This window comes from Mastomys coucha, unplaced genomic scaffold (genome assembly GCF_008632895.1).
Source record: "Mastomys coucha isolate ucsf_1 unplaced genomic scaffold, UCSF_Mcou_1 pScaffold21, whole genome shotgun sequence".
In the NCBI taxonomy this organism is placed as follows: Eukaryota; Metazoa; Chordata; class Mammalia; order Rodentia; family Muridae; genus Mastomys; species Mastomys coucha.
Window position 1 is genome coordinate 89716122 of NW_022196904.1, and position 24049 is coordinate 89740170.

The 24049-nt window shown below is 40.4% G+C and overlaps 1 protein-coding gene across 2 annotated transcripts in view; it reads left to right on the forward strand.

Annotated features, from left to right (window-relative positions):
* Window positions 1–24049, forward strand: part of Fam168a (family with sequence similarity 168 member A) — a 136509-nt gene that overhangs the window by 61988 nt on the left and 50472 nt on the right. For both annotated transcript variants that reach the window (XM_031387550.1, XM_031387551.1), the window contains exon 2: window positions 13713–13800. In XM_031387550.1, coding sequence (XP_031243410.1) covers window positions 13731–13800 — 70 coding nt within the window. In that variant the 5' untranslated portion in view covers window positions 13713–13730. The remainder of the gene's footprint in view (window positions 1–13712; window positions 13801–24049) is intronic.

The window sequence follows — 24049 nt, forward strand, 5'->3', positions numbered from 1 at the left end:
TTTTTTTTTGAAGGTTTATTTTATGTGTATGAGTGTTCTGCCTACATGTATGCAAGTGTACCACATACATGCTTGGTTCCTGAAGAAGTTAGAAGAGGGAGTTGGGTCCTCTTCAAATTGGAATTATGGGTGGTTGTAAGTATTTGTGGGCATTGGGAACCAAACCTGAAGAGTAGCAAGTGCTTTTAACTGCTGAGCCATCTCTCCAACTCTGTCTTTTTCCTCCCCTCTTTTAAGGCTGAATAATATTTCTCTCTGAAGGCACACATACATGGGTATATACCTCATGTTTTAAAACCCTTTAAGGTTATTTTTAGTAATGTGTGTGTGTGTCTGTGTCTGTGCATGAGTATGTGCTTTGTGTGTGTCAGAGCCTATGAAAGCCATAGGCATTGGATCCCCCTGGAGCTGAAGTTATAAATGGTTGGGAACCACCCATTGTGGGTACTGGGATCCTCTGCAATGCCAGCGTATGCTTTTAACCTCAGAACCATCTACACAGCCTTAAATTTTATTACTACTCATTATTTGTGCGTATGTGTATCGAGTATGTAATGTATATATGTGAGTGTGGGCTTATGCATGCCATACCATACATGTGGAAAATCAGAGGCAGCTTTCGGGAGTTGATAGATTCTTTCCACCAGGGGTTCATGGGTCACCAGGCTTATGTGGCAAGCTGAGCTGTCTTGACTGCTTTTGTTTGTGTTTCTTTTTAAATATTTTTTATATGGATATGTCTGCTTTTTGAGAGGGTCTTTTTGTGTACCTAGGCTGATGAAGATTCAGTATGTATCCCAGATTAGCCCTAAGCTGACAGACAGCTCTGTCTTAGCCTTCCAAGTCCTGGGATTACAGGAGTGCACTGCCATGCCTGGCTTACACTACATTTTCTTTATCTCTCCACCCGAGGACATTTAGATTGTTACTACCTCTTGGCTACCATGAATGTTGCTACAATGAGCACAGGTGTACAAATATCTCTTCAAGCTTGGCACAGTGACTCATATCTTTAATCTTAGTATGTAAGAAGCAGAAACAAATAGATCTCTGTGAGTTTGAAGCCAGCCTTGTCTACAACTCAAATGCATGCCAGCTAGCTACATAGTAAGAAACTGTCTCATAAACAAAGAAATTACCTCTTAAAGATTCCGTTTTCAATTATCTTGGAAAATACCCCAATGTAGGATTGCTGGCTTTAATAGTAATTATACTTAAATTTTTTTCTTTCCTTATTTACTTCCTTCCTTCTTTCCTCCCTCCCTCCCTTCCTTCCTTCTTAGAGGACTTTATTGTGTAACATATGCTGGCTTTAATTTCTCAATATTTTCATGAGAGACAACAGAAAGTGAGTAAGGCAGTGAAGGGGACATGGACAAAAGTGGTTGAAGTCCAGGGGCTCCAGTGGAAAAGATTACAAACAAAATGGATGGAGAGACGAGGGAGCAGGCGGTGCAGGCAGTATATAGAATCACACCAGATCAGGTCTGTGAGACCAGGTGTGGCAGGAGGGAGGCCAGGCAAACAGCAGATAATATCCCTATCAGACCCGATTTGATCATTCACATTTTTATTTACATTGATCTTGCTGATTAATTACCAATGGGTCATCTGTTTGGATAATAATGCTAGCAAATGCTAAAAATATTCCTACTTTGAAATAAGAAATGTTTGTGAATGTATTATACATAACACCCAGAAAGATGCAGATGTTTTATCTTTAAAGAAAATGTATTTTTTAGACATCAGTCTTTATTCAAATATTAATACCACATTGTCTTTTTTTATTCAGGGGCATTTTGCTTCCTAATGAACATGTAATTTATTTTCATAATGGAAGATGTTCCATCTTAATGATCTATTTATATTTGCATTTGCCAACTCACTCTGGAATTCTCAAGGACACTAGAAGGGACAAAATCCTGTAGTGAGCTTTTGATTTTATTTTGAAAGTTAATGAATAATGGTCAGCCTTATAATTTTTGATCATCTTTACCAGAAAATAGAAGTCTAACAAATAGGTATTAAAAAACAACATCATCAACAGCAACAAATACAGTGTTTTGGTTAGGTGTGTTGGCACATTTCTATAATTCTAGGAGGTTGGTGCAAGAGGATAGTGAGTTTGAGGTCATTCTACGTTACATAGCAAGTCCTCAATGAATAAAATAAAATATGTGAAATTGTAACTTGTGTACATTTTATTATGAAACTCCACAAACATAAAACAACAAAACCTCCTAGTGTTTTGAGTAGTTTAATGCTACTAAACTTCTGTCAGCTTAATTCACATTATATTCTTTAAAAATTAGCCATGTTGCTCCAACACCTACAATTGTATAATTGGTAGGTAAAAAAGCTATTGTTAGGTCAGGGACAATGGTATGTGTATAGACCAACATGGCCTGAACCTCCATGGCCATGCATGTGGAGGCTCAGAAGATGGTAGCCTTTGAAGAATAGAATCTAAGAAACAGTAGAGTTCCTCCCTTTTTTTTTAGCTCTCAGGAGCAAAATAAGAGATCTTTACTGTTGGCTTGTTCATGAGGTCTGGTTTCACTCCAAACTATCAGCAGAATATCCTAGAAAAACTGAACACTTGAGTGGTGAGATGGATCAGCAGGTAAGGTGCTTACTGCAAATGTCTAGTGGCCCAAGTTTAATGTAAAGGTGAAAGGAGAGAACCATCTCCACAAATGCCCCGGATCTCCACATGTACACTGTGGCTTGTGTACTTCTCACACTCCTCCATCAAATGCTTAATTTTTAAATTCAAAGAAACTGATTACACCATCTTTACTTTTATTGCTACATTTTATATTTTTAAAAGGGAATTAACCTTTAGAATATGCTTATTCTGGACTGAGGAGACGGCTCAGTGGATAAAATGTTGTTAATGCAAGCATGAGTCTTGATATTTATATAATTAAGCTGGGCCATCATGGCAGCCACCTATAATTCCAGCACTGGGGAAGTAGAGATAGGCGATCCTGGGACAAGGTGGCTAATTAAACTAGCTGGAATTGGCAAACTTCAGGTTTAGTGAGAGACCACGACTTAGTCAATAAAGTGAAGAATGATCTAAGAAGGCACCATTGTCAAAGTTGGGCCTCCACTTACACACACATAGATATGTACCCTACACATGGGCACACTGGCAGGCACGTTATGTATGCATACACATGCCTACAGCAAACTGCCTGAGCTAGCCAGGTAGCCAGATGTTGTAGCACAGTCCTACCATCAAAATTGGGCAGGCCAAAGGGAGAAAAATGTTGAATTTTTGAGGCATAGGCTATATAGTGAGATCTGATCATAAATAAGCAAATATTGAGATCCTATTATAAACAAATAAGTATGATAAGCTGGGTGTTGTAGCTTGAAATCTTAGTTACTTAGGAGGCAGAGGCAGGAGAATTGTGAATTTGAGGCCAGGTAGGACAACATGAAGAGACCCTGTCTAACAGAATACATAACAGGATCTAAAACAAATAGATTAGCATGAAGAGAAAACAGAGATGACATAGTAAATGAAGCCAGGTAAATTTAATTCCAGTTCTGTTTATTAGTAAGGATTAGAAGCAAATTCAACTCTGAGTTTCCTAGTGACTTAGAGCAAGACTTGGTTCAAGGTTCAGATGTGTTCATTGTTCATTTTCTGTTCATTCTATTGATAGTTCATGCATATGTCAAAGACGCAAAACAGCGTAATGTTACGCATTTGAGTGCCTAACTTCACTGTGTAGCACCTTAGACGAACGAACCCTTTTTTGTTGTTGATTTAAGATATCTGCAAAAAGATCGTTGTTAACTCTGTGCTCAACTTACAAACTCAAAATATTGAACTTAGGAAGCTTTTCTTGATCCTTCCATCAAGGAAAAGGACATCTCTGAGTTTCAAGGACTATGCTGTATTACAGAAACTGTATTATGGTAAAATTATAGTAAATCTTTTACATATGTCTCCCCCGAAAAAAGATGAATTCTCTTAAACAAGAGAATTAGCACATAGTAAATCCAAAGTGCTTCTGTGCCATTTAATATTGGGGGGGTGTATTTATTTATTTAATATGTGACTCTGTATGCTATAATGTATGTGCAAAGGTCAGAGAACAACTTTCAGAAATTGGTTTTCTTCTTACACCATATGTGTTCCGGGATCAAATTCAGCTTCTCAGGTTTGGCAGCAGTAAATTTACCTGCTGAGGCTGTTTTGTTTTAATGAATAATTAATTCTGTGTTTAGAGAGGCTCTCTATAAAACTTGTTCATTCTTTTTAAACACCCATAACCTTGAGAAGACATTTTATATCCTTTGCAAAAGCACTTGCTAGATAAACAATTAGTTGCCTGTGGTGTGTCTCCCCCACCTAGCGGGGTCAGGAGAGGGAGATACATATGCCCAAGCATGTGGGTGGTGTCAGGTCTACCCATCAATCACTCTCCCCTTCATTTGTCTGAGACAGGATTTCTCGCTGACCTGGAATAAGTCTGGCAGCCAGCAAGCCCTGGAAATCCTTTTGCTTCTGTGCTTGCCTGTGGCTGTAGTGTTGGGTTTCTAGATGCATGTGTGGCCCATGCCCAGCTTTGTAGAATCAGACTTGGGTCCTCATGTTTGCATCTTTTTATCTTTCCAGCCCCCTGTCCTGTTTTTGATGAGCTAAAAAGCCATTTTCTTAGTTATCTTAATGGGCTAAGTGCTGTGGTAGTTGGAATTTGACATTTGCAGATGAGAGCATCTCCTTTATAGGCAGGCACAAAGTCAGTTGTTGAACTTTATCATGAAAAGATCTTTCTGTTAACTGTAAAAGCTGTTCCCATATTGAGATCCCCTTGTCAGATTTGTAGAAGTCACAATTCTCTATTTCATCTTGAAATTAAAGTATTTTCTAATGAAATACTGTGTACAGTATTTATTTATTTATTTATTTATTTATTTATTTATTTAGGTTTTTCGAGACAGGGTTTCTCTGTATAGCCCTGGCTGCCCTGAAACTCACTCTGTAGACCAGGCTGGCCTCGAACTCTGAAATCCACCTGCCTCTGCCTCCCAAGTGCTGGGATTAAAGGCGTGTGCCACCACTCATACAGAAATCTAATGTGTAGTCTGATTACACTTGGTAAAATAATAGAAACAGCCACTATAAAATCTGGGCTTCTTTGTAAGTCATACTGATAGAATTAAGGAAAAACCTGCTGGAACTGTGTTTTCTTCAATTTAGTAAGAGAATGGTTAATGTCTAAAATGGAATTGAAGCCATGTGTGATGTCACACGCCTATAACTTTAGCACTTGGAGGGAGGCAGAGGTTGGTAGATCTCTGAGTTTAAGGCCAACCTGGTTTACATATTGAGTTACAGGACTATATAGCCATACCCTGCCTCTAAACAAACAGATAAATAAATAAAGTTGGGCCATTACATTTGAATAAAATGTTTCTTTTATCCACTTTATTCATTTATCCACCCAACAAGTATGTTTTTATGCCAGGCTTTTTTTTCTGAGGATTTAGTAGTAAATATAAAACATGAAGTTTCTTGATCTCCATGTGTGAAGGGTTGCAGGGAGAAGAGAATCAGGCTAACAGTTGCAGTGAGTTCAGAGCTGTTTAGAGAGCTCTGGGATCATGATGGCATGTAGCCAGGCTGAGTCTGACCTTTCAGATCTTCTAAGACCTGAGTGAACACAACTGAGCAATGGAGATATGAGTGTTAATATCTTTATTATGATTTCCTTCAGATTCTGGGCATTGCAGAACTACTCCATATTCTTTGAATGTCTGGCTTTCTTGGTATAATTTCACAAATGATCTTTCCTTTTCCTATTCTCCATGGTGAATTCTTGTCACTCATCAGAACACAGATCAACGACCCATTCTTTTTGAAATTTTTCCCTGTTCTTATTAATTAGAATTAGGTTTAGGTACATAAAACAGATATCTGGAGGGGGATGCTGTTGATAGTGTAGGATTTGGAGCCAGCTAGATGGTTTTAGTGGGTGAAGGTACTTGCTGTCAAACCTGACAACTTCAGTTCAATCCTCAGAGCCCACACAATGGAGAGAAAGTCCGACTCCCACCAGTCATTCGCTGACCTCCACATACATACATGTACCCAGAACCCCGCACAAAGTAAACAAATGAATGAAGAATAAATAAATGTAAAAAAAAGTTGAGGATTTGGGGCCGGTGAGATGGCTCAGGAGCTGTCTACAAGGTGGAAGAAAAGAACTGACTCTTGCAAGTTTTCCTCTAACTTCCACATTTATGTTGTGGCATGTGTTTCCCCTTCTACAAATAAAATGTAATTAAAACATTTTAAGTATAGTGGTTTTTTGTTTTGTTTTGATGGGGTTTTGTTTGTTTTTTTGTTTTGTTTTAGTCATATGTAAAAAGTGCAGAAGTGTGTGGTTCAGGACTGAACCCATGAAATCAAATCTACTTCTGCCATCCTTGGCTTAAGGCATGTATTCTCAAGGTCACGTCAAGGAAAAGAAGGCTGCTAAATTCCAATCATCATGTCCTCATTCTAGGCAGCAGGAAAGAGTCTAGGGAGAAGAGGGCAGAAAGGAAAGACTTAAGCTAATGCTGTTCCATTTAGCAGCCTTGCCAGAAGGTTTACAGAGCTTTTCAGTTGCATTTCATCAGACAACCTAGTCAGTTCTGCTCGAGCCACCTAATTGGATTGTTTCATAGTATTTGCCCCAGGATGGGATTAAACTCGGGACCTTGCATGTGTTAGACAAATACTGTTAGTGAGTTACATTTTATCCCCCTTTTATTAGTAATTCCTCCCTCCCTCTGACAGGATTTCTCTGTGTAGCCCCTGGATGTCCTAGGACTTACTCTGTAGACCAGGCTGGCCTTGAACTCAGAGATCTGCCTGCCTCTGTCTCCTGAGTGATGAGATTAAAGTCTTGTGCCATCAATACCTGGCTATTTAAATTTGTTTTAAAATTACATTTAATTTATCTTAGGAGGGAACATGCCATGGTATGAGTGTGTGGGTTGGAGGACAATGGGTGGGAGCCCCATGGGTTCCACTATGTGAGTTCTAGAGCTTCATGTTATCAGGCTTGGTGCCAGCTGCCTTTACCCATTGAATGGACTTGCCAGCACTATCTTGATCATTTTCCATGGAGAAACTTTGGCTATTTCAAAACTTTTACCACCTTGTGTTATGTCCAGCATCTTTGATTTGGAAGTCTAGGACTAAAGCCCAGCTTCATTAGAGGAAAGTTTTTAGCACCTGTGTTATCTCTCCCATACTACAGATCGGCTCACCAGTGCTTGTTCAGCCTAAGATGAGCTCTCAGTAGAGTTTTTGTACCCTACTGCCTCAAGAACTGTGAGAAAGTTCTGTTCAATATAAATGGCTCAGTCTCGGGTATTCTGTTATAGTAGCAAAATATCAACAAAGATAAGTGTCAACAGGAGAAGTGAACCAGGCTGAGAGGACAGAATTACGGCCTGTGGAGACGCTATTATAGATGAGGTGGTTGAAGTTGGCACTCCTGATATGGTGCCATTTGAGCAGAGAACTCAGTATAAAAACAAGGAAGCATTCCATCTGCATGTCCTGGATGTTTGAGGAAGGTGATGGTTTGAATTTTGATGTACAAAGGCCAGACCTCACAACACTCATAGGATAAACTTTTTGTGGAGAGAAATGACACACATATCTACTCACTGCAAATGAAGAACTCACAACAGATCAAATTAGTGACTGTACCAGAATGCAGTCGCTAATTTGTTAAATCACTGAGTTTGTTGTTTCACAGTATTTACCACAGAATGGGATTAGACTTGGGGCCTTGCATGTGTTAGGTGAATACTGGCAGTGAGTTACATTTCATCTCATTTTTATGACTTAAACCCCAGCCCCGCTATGACAGGATTTCCCTGTGTAGCCCTGGATAAGTACTACATACAGGAGTATAGGTGAGGGATGCCGACAACAGCGAGAGTCAAAGATGGTTTTATCACTAAAAAGCCCAACCCACACTCAGGAAAGCTGTGTGCCTGGAATTTTTTGCACAACTTGCAGGAAACTCTAAGAGATACATACCTTTCTGCAGCCTGGTTAGTCATTCTCCTCCTCTCCTTCTTTAACTCTTGAGAAGAACTCTTGTGAATTTTGCAAGTTTTAGCTTTTCCAGACAGGCAAGGTTTGTTTACCTCCTTAGTCCCATGAACCTCTCTGTTCTTCCCTTTTAGTTTGGAAGATACTACTGTATAACACATACCCGGTGTATACGGTGCCCAGGGCTTCTTGCATGCTAGACATTCTACCAACTGAGTTATATTCCCACCCTACTATCTTTGTTTAGTACATCCAGACTGATGTGACCTCTCAGTGTGATTTGCATATTTTCATGTTTATTTGCCATTTGTAAATCTTCTTAGCAGAGCTAGATTTTCCACTTACTTGAAAGCTTAGGTTGTTTAGGCTGGAGAGATATCTCAGTAGTCAGAGCACTTTGTTGTTCTTGCATAGGACCCAGGTATGTTGCATTCCTAGCACCCACATGATGGCTTACAACACCCCTAACTCCAGTCCAGGAGATCTGATGTCTTCTGACTTCCGCAGGTACCAGGCATGCAGGTGGTACACATAGATACACTCAGCCAAAACATTACTACACATAAAATAAATATATTTAAACATTTGGTTGTTTTTGTACCATTGAGCTGTGTAAATTTTTCACACATTCTAAATGCAAATCCTGTATTAGACCTGTAATTTAAAAACCAGATATGGTGATACACAGCTGTTATTCTAAAATTGGCTGTAGAGGCAGGAGGATCAGAAATTCAAATCATCTACACAGGCTCTTTGAGTCCAACCAAACTGGGATACACGAGGCCCTATTTCAAAGGAAAAAAAAGCAAGTATATAATCTGAAAATATTCTTTCATTCTGTAACTTGATTTTTGTTTTTCTTGATGGTGTTCTTGTTTAGTTTGTGGTACAGAGATTGAACTTTGGGTATCAAGCAAGGCAGACAAGTACTCTTCCACTGAGTTATATCCCAGCCTTTTTTTTTTTTTTTTTTTTTTTTTTTTTTTTTTTTTTTTTTTTTTTTTTTTTTTAACTGTCTGAGACTGAGTCTTTCATTAAGTTTCTAGAGCTGGTCTTGAACTTACTCTGTAGTCTAGAGTGGCTTGTGATCCTACTGCCTCAGCCTCCCAGGTACCTGTGAGTATAGTCCTGCACCAGTAGACCTAGCTTTTGTGTTATTTTGAATACAGTCATATTATATATGTAGCCAGTTTTTTGAGTTACTGGGATTATAGAGGTTTGCCACCACACTAGCTTATAATTCCTCTTTAATAATAACAACAACAACAATAATAATAACAACTACCACCAAGTTATGTACTTAATCCAATTGATTTTCCTTGGCTTGTTTATTTTGTGCTTCAGTAACGTATACTACCAATCCAGGATTTTGAAAGTGATTCCTCCATCTTTCTTCCCTGTGCTTCTAAGCAATTTATATTTTGAGCTTTTAAGCTTTTGGTCCTTTTGGGTGTTATTCGAAACTCTTCTGATTGCTTTGTGGTCTTGCATGGTTCATTTGCCCTTTCTCAGACTCATTTTTCATTTGTAAAGTGGAGACAGTTCATTTAGCTAAATGAGGTTACTTCAAAAACTTGAATTCTTTTACCTGTAGTTTATGGAATGATATAGGTGATATAGGAGAAAATACTTGGATGTATAAAGAACTTTTCAAGTATGGGTAAATGCTACTTTTGTAAAATATATACATACAAATAAATTTTATGAATAAAATACTGTTCTGAATAGATAGCAACGAGTAACTATTTACTAAAACTAAAACTCCTGGGGCTAGAGAGATGGCTCAGCGGGCAAGAGCACTCTCTGTGCTCCCAGAAGTCCTGAGTTCAATTCCCAGCAACCATATGGTGGCTCACAGCCATCTATACTGGTATCTGATACCCTCTTCTGGCATGCAAGTCTACGTGCAGATGGAACCCTCACAGGCTGCATTCCAGGAGCTTTCTTGTCTGAGGCTACATTTTAGGAACTTAGTAGCCAATACAGAAATAAGATCCCTCCTTGTTTAGGCCTTCCTCCCTCACTCACTGCAGGTTTTTGGAAGGGATATGGGAACACAAACTCAAATCTAAAGTTTTGTGTGTGCTAGGCAAATAAATGTTCTACCTTTTAGTGCATCCCCGGCTGATACACTGGGGCTGGAGAGATGGCTTAGCCATTATAAGCACTTATTGCTCTTTCAGAGGACTTGGGTTTACTTCTTAGTATCCACATTAGGCAGCTCATTCCAGTTCCAGGGGATTCTGTGCCCTCTGACTGACTTCTGTAAGTACACTCACATGTCCATATAAATTCATTCAGGCACACATACTACATGTAATAAATAAATAAGTCTTTAAAATATTTCTATCAATATGAAACATTTTATTGGCTAGCACTACCTTAGATTGTCCATGTAGATAAAGATGAAGATTCAAAAAATGTACAGCTCCACTAATTTTTATGATTATTATGTTTTTTCCAGTAGTTCCTTTTAATCTCATCTAAAATAATAACAATGTCAGTTAGTTAACTATTTGACAAAGAACTATATATATAATACCCAATCTATAAAGAAAATCCTTAAAATAACAAAAGTAGATAAGGTTTTGTTTTGTTTTGTTTTTCAAGACAGGGTTTCTCTGTCTGTAGCCCTGGCTGTCCTGGAACTCACTCTGTAAACTAGGCTGGCCTTGAACTCAGAAATCTGCCTGCCTCTGCCTCCCAAGTGCTGGGATTAAAGGCACAAGCCACTACTGCCTGGCTAGATGAGTTATTTTTAGGAGCTAGGAGAAAGGCAGGGGACTGACCAAAAAAGATATAGTTAGAAGTGATGGAAATCTTTGCATTTTGATTATAGAATTGTAATTATTTGTGTAGGTGAGTACCTTTTTTTAGGGCTCAGAACAATATTCCTTAAAACAGTGAATTTTACTATATGTAAATTCTACCTCAATAAGCTCATTATTTTTTGGGAGAAAAAAGAATGCTTTTATGTAGTATTATTTTCCATCTTGAGATTGGAGGAAACTGAGAGTGGTTGGGACACTTGCCTGCTGCTTTCAGTTGTTTCACTGCTGTTTCAGTGGTAATTGCAGAACTTGAACCTGAGTCTGCCTGACACTAGAACTTGTGGGTTTAGCTGATGTCTATGTGACATCATGACCAGTATACAGATTCTCTTACAAAAGGATAAAATCCCTTGAAAGCTGGGAACTCTGCTCTCAGCAGTTCCCCCAGAAGTGACTATCATAGTCTCATTTTAATTGTTTGTTTGTTTACTTTTGAGACAGAATCTTACTGTGTAGCCCAGCCCAGCCTTGACAATTCTCCCTTAGCTTCCCCAGTGTTGGGATTATAGCTTCACATCACCATACCTGGTTTATTCCAAATATTAGACTCTGGTCGATCTCTTTTCTGTCACTTACTGGTTGGGATTGAATTGATATTGTTATGTCCATGTCGTGGTCTCTGTGTCTGTCTGGGACGCTCAGTTTGGAGCAGCTGGCGACCTGTTTTACAGCTGATGAGTTTCTTTGACTATAAAAATGTTTCACATTTTGTCCAATCAGCAGCACAGGCTGTGTTCTCAGTAGGAGAGTATACAGATGTTTATAGGGCAGGTTGTGCTGCCCAGCACATGTTTTAGTCTGTTTCATGCTGCTATAACAGTGCCACAGATTGGGTAATTTATAACAAGAAAAAATTTATGTGCTCACAGGTCTGGAGTTGGGAAGTTCAGTAATGAGGTGCAGGTGTTTGGCAAAGCCTTCTTGCTGTGCCATTCCGTGGTAGAAGAGCAGAAGAACAAAACAAGAGGGTAGAGAGAAAGCATGAAAAACCTCCTTTATCCTTTTATGAGGACCCCTCTCCCAGTATAACAGCATTAATCAGTTCATGAGAGTGGATCCCTCATGGCGTCGTAACATTCTACCTCTTACTGTTACAGCGGCCATTGAGTTTCCTGCACATGTGGATACTACTTTCAAGTCATGACAGCATCTTTACAGTCTTACTTAATTAACACTAGCTTATTAGGCAGAGAACTGGTTAAGGAGAAGAAGATCCAAGTTAGGGGAAGTATTCACACAGTCATCTGTGTTATCTGCACAGGAGCACCATCATTGCTTGTATGTGCATATCACTTTATAGTTAGTAAGTTTAACATCAGAGTTCAAATCTCAGCCTGGTTGTGAAATGCTTTTTTTTTTTTTTTTTTTTTTTTTTTTTTTTGCTAAATTGAGTTGAGAATACACATACCTTATTTGATATATCCTCAAGGTGTAGCTTCAATTTGTAGATGAGTGTAATGACCCCATTACTCCTAGCTTTGTTTGCCAGGGCTTTGCATTGGGCAGATTTATAGAAGTTCTAGCTTCTGAAATGAACAGTGGCATTTCCTGTTTGCCTGTTCTGAGAAGCCCAGCGTCCTGTCCTTGGGAACCCATCAATTCTCCACCTTTCATTCCAGAACCCTGAACAGACTTAATTAATCACAGAGCTGTTGTCATCAAGCCAGATGTTCATTGCCAGCCTTCAGCATTTAACTTGTTCCCTATCCTGAGGTGCAACAAAAGTTAATGACCTAAAAAATTGCCCATCTATCATGTAAACCTAGTTAGGAGAGAATTGTTTGATTTTATGGAGTGTAAGTAATATATCTGGTGACACGTATTCAAACATGTGTCAGCTTATGTGTAAGATATGGCTCTCTAAACAAGATGGGACAAATTGCCTGGTTAATAGAGCTTATTGGTAAGTTTTCCATTAATCAGAATGGAGAATGTCCTTCATTAATATAATTAACAGAGCACTTATGTAGGTGACAGTTACTGCATACAAATTTCCAAGTTTATTTCTTTCCCTTGAATAAATATGGTAAGAAGGCTTGGCTATGTTTCTCTTTTTGCTTAAGATAGTCAATGATATCAAATTCCCTCTTCAGGGAGCATCAAGATGGCTCAGTAGTTAGAGATGCTTTTGCTGCTAAGTCTGACAACCTAGTTCTATCCCTGGGACCCACATAATGGAAGAAGAGACACAATTTCTGCAAGTTGTCTCCCGGATCTCCTTATGGCTCCACACGGCACTGTACATGTGTGCATGCATGAGCACACACAATTCTTCCCTTTTCTTTACAGCTGTTAGTAGCTTTTATCTTATCTAATTCAGGCATAAGGGGTGGGCAAGGCGCCTGCTGTTGTTCCTTCCAGCCGGCTTAGTGCTCACCACCAGACACCTAGGCTCTCTTGGTAAGCTATAGCAGTATGTAATTTTCTAGCTTGTGAGTTAGCATCACTAGACATAGAAAGGACCTCAGAGGTCAACTAATCCATTAACATCATGACACTGAAGTCTGAAGAGACAAAGTGACTTGGCCAGTGCCACATTAATGTCAGAACTCTCTTGAATACTGGTACTAATATTAAAATGAGCCTAAAATGGCTGAGTTGCCATTAGACAAGTTATATCACTTCTCTGCTCTTTCATTCTTCATCTGTCAAATGGGGAAAGAATATACTCCATTTAGTCCTTTTGTTCCTATACTATGATGCTTCCCTTTGAGCATAACTGAAGACTATCAGGAGAGAAGATGATATTATAGGGAATGAGCAATTAATAATCAATGCTGTTGTCTTTATCTTTTCTGTAGGATCCTCAGTCTTCCACAATGAACCCCGTTTACAGCCCCGTGCAACCTGGGGCTCCTTATGGCAACCCTAAGAACATGGCCTACACTGGTGAGTGGTATAAGAATGGATTATTATTGCTTTTCAATTATTCTTTGGTATATTTTTATATTTACCTGGTGAATTTTAATTGTTTTTTTTACTCCCATTACCCATTCTCACCCCCTCTTTTTTGAACAGATCTAATTTGCTGAGTAACTTGACAATTTATTACAGGGCTCCAAAAGCCCTAGCAAAGCTTGAGAAGCTGTAAAAGATGTATCTAAGGTCTAGTAATGATTGACGTGGAGGCCATGGACAGATTCACTATGTAGCTCTGTCTATCCTGGAACTCACTCTGTAAACCAGGTTGGCCTGGAACTCACAGAGATCTCTTCCTGAATGCTGAGATTAACTGTGTGTGCCAACATGTCTACCAGTAGAAGTGACTTTCTTGGTTAAAGAATTGGTTATTGAATTATTAACAAGTGGGATGGAGAGAAGTTAACACTTACTGAGTACTTGTTATGGTCCTGGCCTGTGTGGTAGGCACCTTAAGTATCTCATTTCACATTTATTTATTTACTTATTTATTTTAAAAAGTGGACTTTACACAGAAAGAGAGAGAAAGAGAGAGAGAAAGAGAGAGATGGGGGTTGGGGGTGGGGGTGGGGGTTGTCACATGTACCACGCTCCCCATGGTGCATGCCCAGAAGAGGACAATTTCCTGTAGTTGGTTCTCTCCTTCTACCATGTGGGTTCTGGGGAATAAAATTCAGGTAATCAAGCTTTGTAACAAGTGCCTTTAATGGCTGCACCATCTCTCTGGGCCTGCAGTTTCATTTTAAAGTAAATCCCATGCAATGTAGCTTGTTATCACTATTTCACAGATGAGAAAATCATAGTCATAGTGGATACCACAAAGTAAAACAAAATTAGTTAATTGAACCCAAGTCAGTTGATTCTGAAGACTGATCTTTTAAAATCTTACATTCCAGTGCGGGTTTTTCTTATGTTTTATGTATGTTGTGTTTGGAATGTTGCTATTCTCTGACTATCTCACCTTATTCCTCAAGAAATCAATTTTTAAACTAGCATGGTAGCTCACACCTATAATTCTGGCACTTGGGAGACTTAGGCAGGAGGATTTCTCTGAGTTTGAGGCCAGCATATAATACCTGACATAAAGTAAGTGCCTGGTAATAATTACTCTTTTTTGTTTGTTTGTTTGTTTGTTTTTTGGTTTTTTTCGAGACAGGGTTTCTCTGTGTAGCCCTGGCTGTCCTGAAACTCACTCTGTAGACCAGGTTGGCCTCGAACTCTGAAATCCGCCTACCTCTGCCTCCCAAGTGCTGGGATTAAAGGTGTGCACCACCACTGCCCAGCAATAATTACTCTTATTTATAAGTAGCAGCAGGTAGGATGTGCAACAATGGAACTGAATGGGAAAAAATGTACCTGAAGATATCTAGCTTGTATTTTACACAACACAAGCCTTCAGAAATATTAAATAGAAATCAAGATAAGGTAATATTATGAAAAAACACATTGTTACAAGGTATGGTCAGGTTTGGAGGCTATGGTTCAATCCACCATCACACACACACACACACACACACACACACACACACACAAAAGATTATATAGCCAGTTCTTGCCCATAGAAAAGAAGTGTTTAAGAGGAAAAATAGCTGAAAATTTTGGTAGTAGGATTAGAATTGGAAGATTGGGAGAGCTTTGTTCTACATTGAGACACTGGCAGAATGGAAGCTGTGAAGTGTGTCAGTTCTGTTTAAATTCTTGTTTATATGAGTGAAGGTATCTCAAAGAGCAGAGAGCCTGCTGTCTGAAGTTGGGTCCCTTCCTTTCCCTCCCCTATCATCCCCTCCCCTCCCCTCCATTTCCCTTTTCTTTCTCCTTCTCCTCCTCCTCCTTCCCTACTTCTTTCCCCTCCTCCTCTTCTTTTTGAAACCGGGTCTCTGCATATCCCTGGCTGTCAAGATTGTTGTCAGACTCAGAGACTTGCCTGCTTCTGTATCCCGAGGGCTATAATTAAAAGTGTGCTTTACCACATCTAGCAGGGTTTTGTTGTTGTTTATATTTTTAAAGATAAGCTCTCATGGTATAGCTCTCTGGCTGTTCTAGAACTCTCTGTGTATACCAGGATGGTCTTGAACTCAGAGATTCCTCCTGCTTCTGATGAAAGATATGCATCCCCATGCCCAGTTAAGTCAGTGTTCCTAATTACTTAGTTATCTCTCCATTGGTTTTATTGTGGTAAGGATTAAACCCAGAGCCTTGCACATAATAGACAAATATTTACCTGAGCTACACACTCAGCCTCAGCTGTTTAGGTTTTTAAGTTAATAAAACAGGTCTCAATAATATACATTCAAATAATACTCTGAATTATATTGGAAGTTCGGTTTGATAGGGCTGTAGCAGTTATCTCTAACTTTCAGCCTCACCTGTTGTATATGTTACAACTCTCTTGCTCTTATTAATCTTCATAGTAAAATATTTTGTTTGAGCTCTATCATATGTTTATTTTAATAAAATTATTTCCAGTAGCCAAGACACATGGGACAGACCTAGCTCTAGCTCAGGGAGCTTGTTGCTTTTTCCCTTCCCAGTTCAGGGTGTTCCCAGTAAAGTAAATTCTTTGCCAGAGGCAACTAAGCTGTTTTGGCATGCTGCCTTTTTGGCTAACTTCATTCTTAGGAATAGCTAAGCTTGAGTAGGAAGGAAACAGTTACACTTGTTGATTTGCAGTAAAAAGATCAGGCAACATGGTATTTTGGAAAAGGCGGCAAACTTTGTCTTTGCTGGGCTCCTGGTAGAATTTGGCAGTGTATTTTAATGGAATAAACAGCCAAGTTAAAAATTAAGCTCTGTCAGTGAATACCTGGATGACTTTAGATAATTGCTTAACTTCCTTAAACTGAATTCGTTTTGTAAACTGAGAAAACATCTATATTTAATAGGATGATTGTAAGAATTAAATTATATAATTTATACTTTCAGGAAGAGAAGAATTTTTTGTGTATCTACTGATCGGTGAATATTATTATCCTGAAATTTTAATTTCTCTGCTGTAGAGTTTAGAACTCTACAGACAGCGTAAATAACACACAAGCCATGTACAGTCAGCCATATACATTTTACCTAGACTAAACTTTCAAAATCATAGCCTTTTCTTTTTAAAGTCATCTTCCTGTGTTTTGGGTTTTGTTGGTGTTTTTGAGACAGGGTCTCACTGTGTAGCCCTGGTTGTCCTGGAACTCTGTAAACCAGGCTGGCCTTAAACTCATAGAGATTCTACTTGTCTCTGCCTCCCAAGTACTGGGATCAAAGGCATGTGCCAACCCAGCATTGCCTTCATTTTCCTCTTATATCATTGTACTTTTTGTTTTATTCATTTACTTTACCTAGACTAACAATAATACAATAAAGTTCCAGCTTTTTTGTTTTTACTTTTAGTATGGAGAGACTGAGTGCCACGTAGTTCCAATTGCCCTTTAACTGACTATGTAACCCAGGGTTAACTTTGAATTCTGAATTCTACTTCTGCCTCTCAAGTACTGGGATTACAGATATGTATCACCATGCCAGAGTGGGTCCCAGGTCTGTGAAGGGAAATTTGGGTCTCAACCATCTTGAGGGCCCATATCTAGCCGAAAGGACCAGAGTCCCACAGGGCCCACCAAAACCAAGTTCTCAGCACAAAAGAAATTAATTTTCCTTAGAGAGACGGAGATAAGGGACAAGAAATGAGGGAGAAGGAAGAAAAAGGACAAGGGAGTAGGGGGGAGGGAGGGATATTTATCTCAGAGAGACAAAGGACTGCCTTTGGATAAAGAGGAGGCAGACGTGGGCCATAGTCAAATGGCAGTTGATAAGGGAAAAGGGAAAACCTCATGTTAGGAGGAGATGTTTACTTTTAGTGGTCAGGTTAATTAGGGAAGCCAAAGGAGGGGGGGCTTTTGATTCCTGGATTTCAATACTTTGATAGGTGGACCCTTATAGTCAGCCTCAGGAGGAAGAAATGGCCAAATAAGGGAGTAGACCTTGGAGACTAACTTTAGGAATGTCTTGTGGTGGTTTTAGCAAGGAGGAGAGGGAAAGGGCAGAGCCTGACTTTCCCATGTTTGCTATACTCAGGCCTGCTAGAGCCCCTCAGTAAACTTATTTACTAACCTTAGTGCCTGTGAAATGCAGTTTCTTTTATTGTTTGTTTGTTTAGGTTTTTCAAGACAGGGTTTCTCTGTGTAGTCCTGGCCACCTTGAAGCTCTCTCTCTAGGGCAGGCTGGCCTTGGACTCAGAGACCCACTGTCAGGCTGTGTGTCTTCCTCACTGCTGGGATTCCACAGCACTACCAGCATGTCACTCAGAGAAGCAGTATGTAGTCTGTGGTAGAGATCCCAGCCTGTTTTCCCTGGGTGAGAAACAGCGGGCTGGGACGGGGTGGGGGGTGGGGCTGTGGTTCCCAGCCTCCTGTGTACCCAGATTCTGCTGGGGACCAAGGGAGTTGGGAACAGGGGTCCGAGAGTCTGTGCTTCCCCTATGCCCCAGGCAGGAAGGGGATGGCTGAGCCCAGGACAGGATGAACAAAGCTCTACCCCCTAGTCCCCACCTCCTCACCCCCTACCCCGCAGTGATCCTTGATGAAGGAGAGGGTCCTTGCTTTATTTTTTTATCTCCAAACTGCTTTATTTTTATGGCATATGTGCATGCATACGTCTTATTCAGGGTGAATCAGGGATTAAGTACCTTTTGCAGGAAGGGATGCCCAGAAGGGAAGTTAGATACCCCACTAGCATGGAGAACTCTAGGTTTTTATGCTGTGTGACTGGTTGTCATGGTCCTCTCAGTGGGGTGTCATGGTTAAGTGTTCCAGGACAGGTAGACCCCGGCCAGGAGCTGGTTTCAATGCCTGCCGTTTTCAGTTATGAGAATTCCCAGGGTTTTTGAACTGCTTTGGTTTTTGCTTACCAGGTCTTCTGTCTACGTGCCCCACAATCCACTTGCCTCTGCCTGTTGAGTGCTGGGATTAAAAGCGTGTGCAATTACCACCTGGCAAAAATCACTTTCTTTGATGGCCAGGACCCATACCTTACCAGAATAGCCCGACATTAATGCATTATTAATGCATGTCTGAAGACAGCTGCAGTAAATTACACTGGAGCCAGCAGGGCGGAGCGAGCAGGGCCGGCAGAGGTCCTGAGTTCAATTCCCAGCAGCCACACACATGATGGCTCACGGCTATCTGTACAGCTACAGTGTACTCATATAAAATAGATAAAATAATAATAATAAAAAAAACCTCTCAGGTCACAATCTATCACTGAGGGAAGTCAGGGCAGGGATTTGAGGCAGGAACTAAAGCAGAAGCCATGGAGGGAGAAGGTTAGCATGGGGAAGGAGGTTAGCATTGTCCACAATGGACTGGGCCCTCACTAATTAAGAAAAATGGAGAGTCTGGAGAGCTCTTCCAGAGGTCCTGAGTTCAATTCCCAGCAACCACATGGCGGCTTACAACCATCTGTAATGGGATCTGATGCCCTCTTCTGGTGTGTCTATAGACAGCAACAGTGTACTCACAAACATAAAATAAATAAATAAATCTTTAAAAAAAAATAAAGAAAGAAAAATGTCCCACAATCTCACCTACAGGCCAATTTTAGGAGGCATTTTTTTTTCAGTTGTATTTCCCTCTTCTCTGCAATAGTAATTCTTGGGGGTTTCTTACACCCCTTTTGCTCCCAAATAGCTACAGGGCATTTCTTCACTTGCTCTAACCCATCTTAGCTCCCAAATAAATGACACAAAGACTTGGTGTTTATTTATTTATTTATTTAGGTTTTTTCAAGACAGCGTTTTTCTGTGTAGCCTTGGCTGTCCTGGAACTCACTCTGTAGACCAGGCTGGCCCCTAATTCAGAAATCCGCCTGCCTCTACCTCCCAAGTGCTGGGATTAAAGGTGTATACCACCACCGCCTGGCAAGACTTGGTATTTTTATTAACAAGCTGCTAGCACTATGCTTAGCTATTCTAATGTGACCAGCACAATGCCCTGTTACTTCCCATCCGGTCCATGTGTGTCCTCATGGCTGCTCCCTGGTCTCAACCTCATGATGAATCCTCCTGGTCCATCTTCACAATCTCTCTACCTCTTCTTCTCTCTCCCTCCCTGTCTCCAGGACCCTTTGATTGGGATCAGAAGTCCTGCCCTATTCTCTTCTCCTGCCCAGCTAGTGGCTGAATCACCACTGTATTAATGAAACAGAGGTGATGGGAAGTAATTTTTACTTAACATTGAGACCAGAGATGCTTGATTGTGCTATTGTCTGGACCACAGCCAGATGTCCGGGCATGGAAATCTGCATCTGAATACACAGTGTACAAAGTTAACACTTCTCAGATAACTAATAAAATAAAAACCCAGTCAGCACAATATGCTAAGGGAGAGGTTGTCTTTTTTAGTTTTCCTTTAACCTTTTCTCTGAGACTCTAGAAATGGCCAGTGACCTGTAGTTCAGTGGTGGGGTTGGGGGTTCATGGGAGCAAAAGTGGAAGAAGTCAGAGGCGGGTGGATCTCTGTGAGTACAGCCTGCTCTAAGTGGCAGGCTCCAGGACAGCCAGGGCTCCAGAGAGACATCCTGTCTCAAAACAAGCAAATGAAAAAGTAGAGAAAGTCAAGCCCATTGTGGTGTTACCTATTCCAGAGGAGGTGAGTTAGGAGAGGGGGAAATGAAATTCTCTCTGAAACTTAAGATTGGATACATTGTGTTTTGGTGAACAGCTGTCTTCTAGTTAATTGACAACATTTTCATCCCCCTCTTTCTGAAAAGGGCTTTGCAGTGAGCTTAACATCGAGCTCAGCATTTTATAGAGAAATTCTTGGAGATACTGTTCTTGCTACATAGTTGAACATCCTAAGAAAGTGACTGGAGAATACAACATGCCATGAATACAACAACTTTTTTGAGTTGTTTATAGACTGTGTTATGGGTTGAATATTTGTGTTCCTCTAAAAATGTGTATGTTGAAGGCCTAACTTCCAATAGGATGTTAGTAATAGAAGATGGAGCTTTTGGAGGTTAAATTAGGTCATTCATGAAGGTCGGGTCTTTGTGGTGGAATTAGTGTTCATATGAGAAGAGATACCAGAGTTCATCTGCTATGTGAGGGTACAGCAAGAAGATAGCCATGCAAGCCAGAAAGAACCCTCTCCAGTACTCACTGTGGCATCCTGGCCTGGGACCGCTAGCCTCCAGATCTGAGAAGTAAATGTATGATGTGAAAGCTCATTTAACTTACAGCATATTTTAATTTGGCAGCCCAAGCTGCCTACAACAGACAGTCAGTGCGGCAAACTTGCACACCTTTTCCCGAGGTTCACTTTAGCAGTGGGTAGTCATAGGACTTTTCCCCCAGAAGCTTCAGAAAAAGGTTTGTTGGTACAATTTTGGAATGTAGTTAAGATATATATACCTCTCTTTCCTTAAAAAAAAAAGTTATATTTTTATTTTTTATGAGCATGAATGTTTTGCCTCTATGTATGTACTGCGTGTGTGCCTGCTGCCCTCGGAGTCTCTCTTCTGGCATTAGATTCCCTAGAACTGGGGTTACAGAAGGTTGTGAGTTGCCATATGGGTGCTGGGAACTGAACCCTGGTCTTCTGCACAGGCAATAAGTGCTCTTAAGCATTGAGCCATCTCCCGAGCCCTTTTTCTTCTTCTCTTAAAATATCCTCATGGTGTAAGCACCAAGTGTCATCCAGAGGTCTGGTATTTGTTCTGAGCAGAAAAGGGATCTAGAGTGTCAGCATGAGATGAAAATAGAGTGATGAAGCTCTGAGCAAAGGACTTGCTTTCACTTTTGCAAAGAATTTATTTTTATTTATCTCTATATTTATGTGTTTCTTTGTATGTATGCTACATGTCTGCAGGTGCTGAAGTAAGATCAGAGGACATTGGATCCCCTGGAGCTGGAGTTAAAAGTAGTTATGAGCCACTTATTATGGCTATTGGGAACCAAACTCCAGTATTCTGGAAGAATAGCAAGCTCTATTAACATCTCTTCAGACCTATTTTTTAATTTATTTAATTTTGTGCTTGCCAGTGCTTGCATGCCACTGTATATGTATGGAGGTCAGAGGACAATGTCAGGTGTCACCAGCCCTTGCCTTTCGCTTTCTTTGAAGCAGGTTCTCTCTGTTGCATGCCGCTGTACTGTGTATGGCATATTTGCTGATTTGTAAGCTACAGGGATTCTCCTAGGCTTGAATCCCATCTTACTCTGAGTGCTAGGATTACAGAGACCCAGTACTGTGCAAGCTTTTATATGGTATCTTAGTTACTTTCCTGTTGCTGTGACAAAACACTGTGACCAAGGCAACTTATTAAAAAATTGTTTAATTTGGGGCTCACAATTTCAGAAGGTTAGAGTTCAACACCTTTATAGTAAGGAGCATGGTGGCAGGCAGGCATGGTGCTGGAACAGTGGCTGAGAGCTCACTTCTTAAAACAGAACCGTGAGGCAAAGAAAACTAACTAGGAATGGCTTAGACTTCTGAAACCCCAAAGCTTACTCCCAGTGACAGTAAGTCCCCGTCTCCTAATAAGTCCAGTCCTCCAATAAAACCATACCTCCTAATCCTTCCCAAACATTCCTATCAATTAAGGACCAAGTATTGAGTCCATGACCCTATGGAACATTCACATTCAGACCACCACACATGGGTAAAAGGGAGCTAGACTCGCGGCGTTATGCTTGCACAGCAAGCTCTTTACTCACTGAGCCATCTTTCTAGGTCCCAAAGAAATTTTATTCAGGCTAGTATGTTTATGACTTTCTATTCAGGTTACATATGCTGTAGTGGGCCAAAGGCACACTTAGGGAGGTTGTGGCAGAGGAGAAATTTTGTTTGTTTGTTTGTTTTGGTTTTTGTTTTTCAAGACAGGATTTCTCAGTATAGCCTTGGCTGTCCTGGAACTTATTCTGTAGACCAGGCTGGCCCCGAACTCAGAAATCCACCTGCCTCTGCCTCCCAAGTGCTGGGAAAAGATTAGCCAGGCAGTGGTGGTGCACACCTTTAATCCTACTACAGACATAGGTTCATACACACTCCTTCCTCATGGCCTCCATTTTGATAGGTTTGATATAGCACCTCTGTTTGATATTTGTAACTTCCAGAATCTAAGCTCTACTACTGATAGGCTGTCGCACATTGGTAGAGTTATTTTAACCTTTCTGAATTTTAGTTTTATCAACTATAAAATGAGATAATGACCTAAACCAGCAGTTGGTTCATGGGTCTAGTACAGTCCCTAACTAATGGTTATTGTAAAGCACAGCAATAAATATGCCTTTTGGAGAAAAGAGATTGGAATGTAGAGATGGAGATTTAGAACTGATCTCCAGTGCCGCAAGAGGAAAACCAAACCAAATCCACTATGTGATGACATCTAATAAGTTATTACACTTTTATGCCTCAATATATATATATTCTACAAGAAAAACACAATAAAAGGTTTCGAAGTTGTGGTGGTTTGAATATGCTTGACCCAGGGAGTGACACTATTAGGAGGTATGGCCTTGTTGGAGTAGATGTGGCCTTGTTGGAGGAAGTGTGTCACTGTGGAGGGTGGGCTTTGAGACCCTCTTCCTTGCTACCTGGAAGACAGTAGTCTTCTGCTGTTTCTTCAGAACAAGATGTAGAACTCCCACCTCCTCCAGTGCCATGTCTGCCTGGACACTGCCATGCTTCCCGCCAGAATCTGTAAGGCAGCCCTTATTAAAATTTGTCCTTTATAAAAGTTGCCTTGGTCATGATGTCTCTTTACAGCAATGAAAACCCTAACACAGAATTTTTCTTCACAAGGGGGCAAAGAATAGTAAATATAACTGCCTGCTGTCAACTTGATATGTGGGTCCCAAACCCATTTAGAAAATAATTACAAGATTTAAGAATGTATGAGGCCTTTACCTTACCATTATATGAATAAAATGTGGAGCATTTAGTGATCTGTAGAAATGACTTGTGTTGGAGCTGAGTGTTCTGCTCTGGGCTGTGTACCCACTGTCTCTCTACCATAAGGTAATAATAATAACTAAAGTTTCATCTCTCTTTCCCCATACTCTGCCCTGGGCACTTCCCTCTCCTGTGCTACTGGAACCAGTTACCGCACCCTGTGAAGTCTCTGGTTTCAGACTATAGCAAACAACATGTCCAGATGTTACAAATACTTTAGCACATACCTATAATCTCTATATTTCTGGAGGTAGAGGCAGCAGGATTGAGCTCTAGCTATAAGT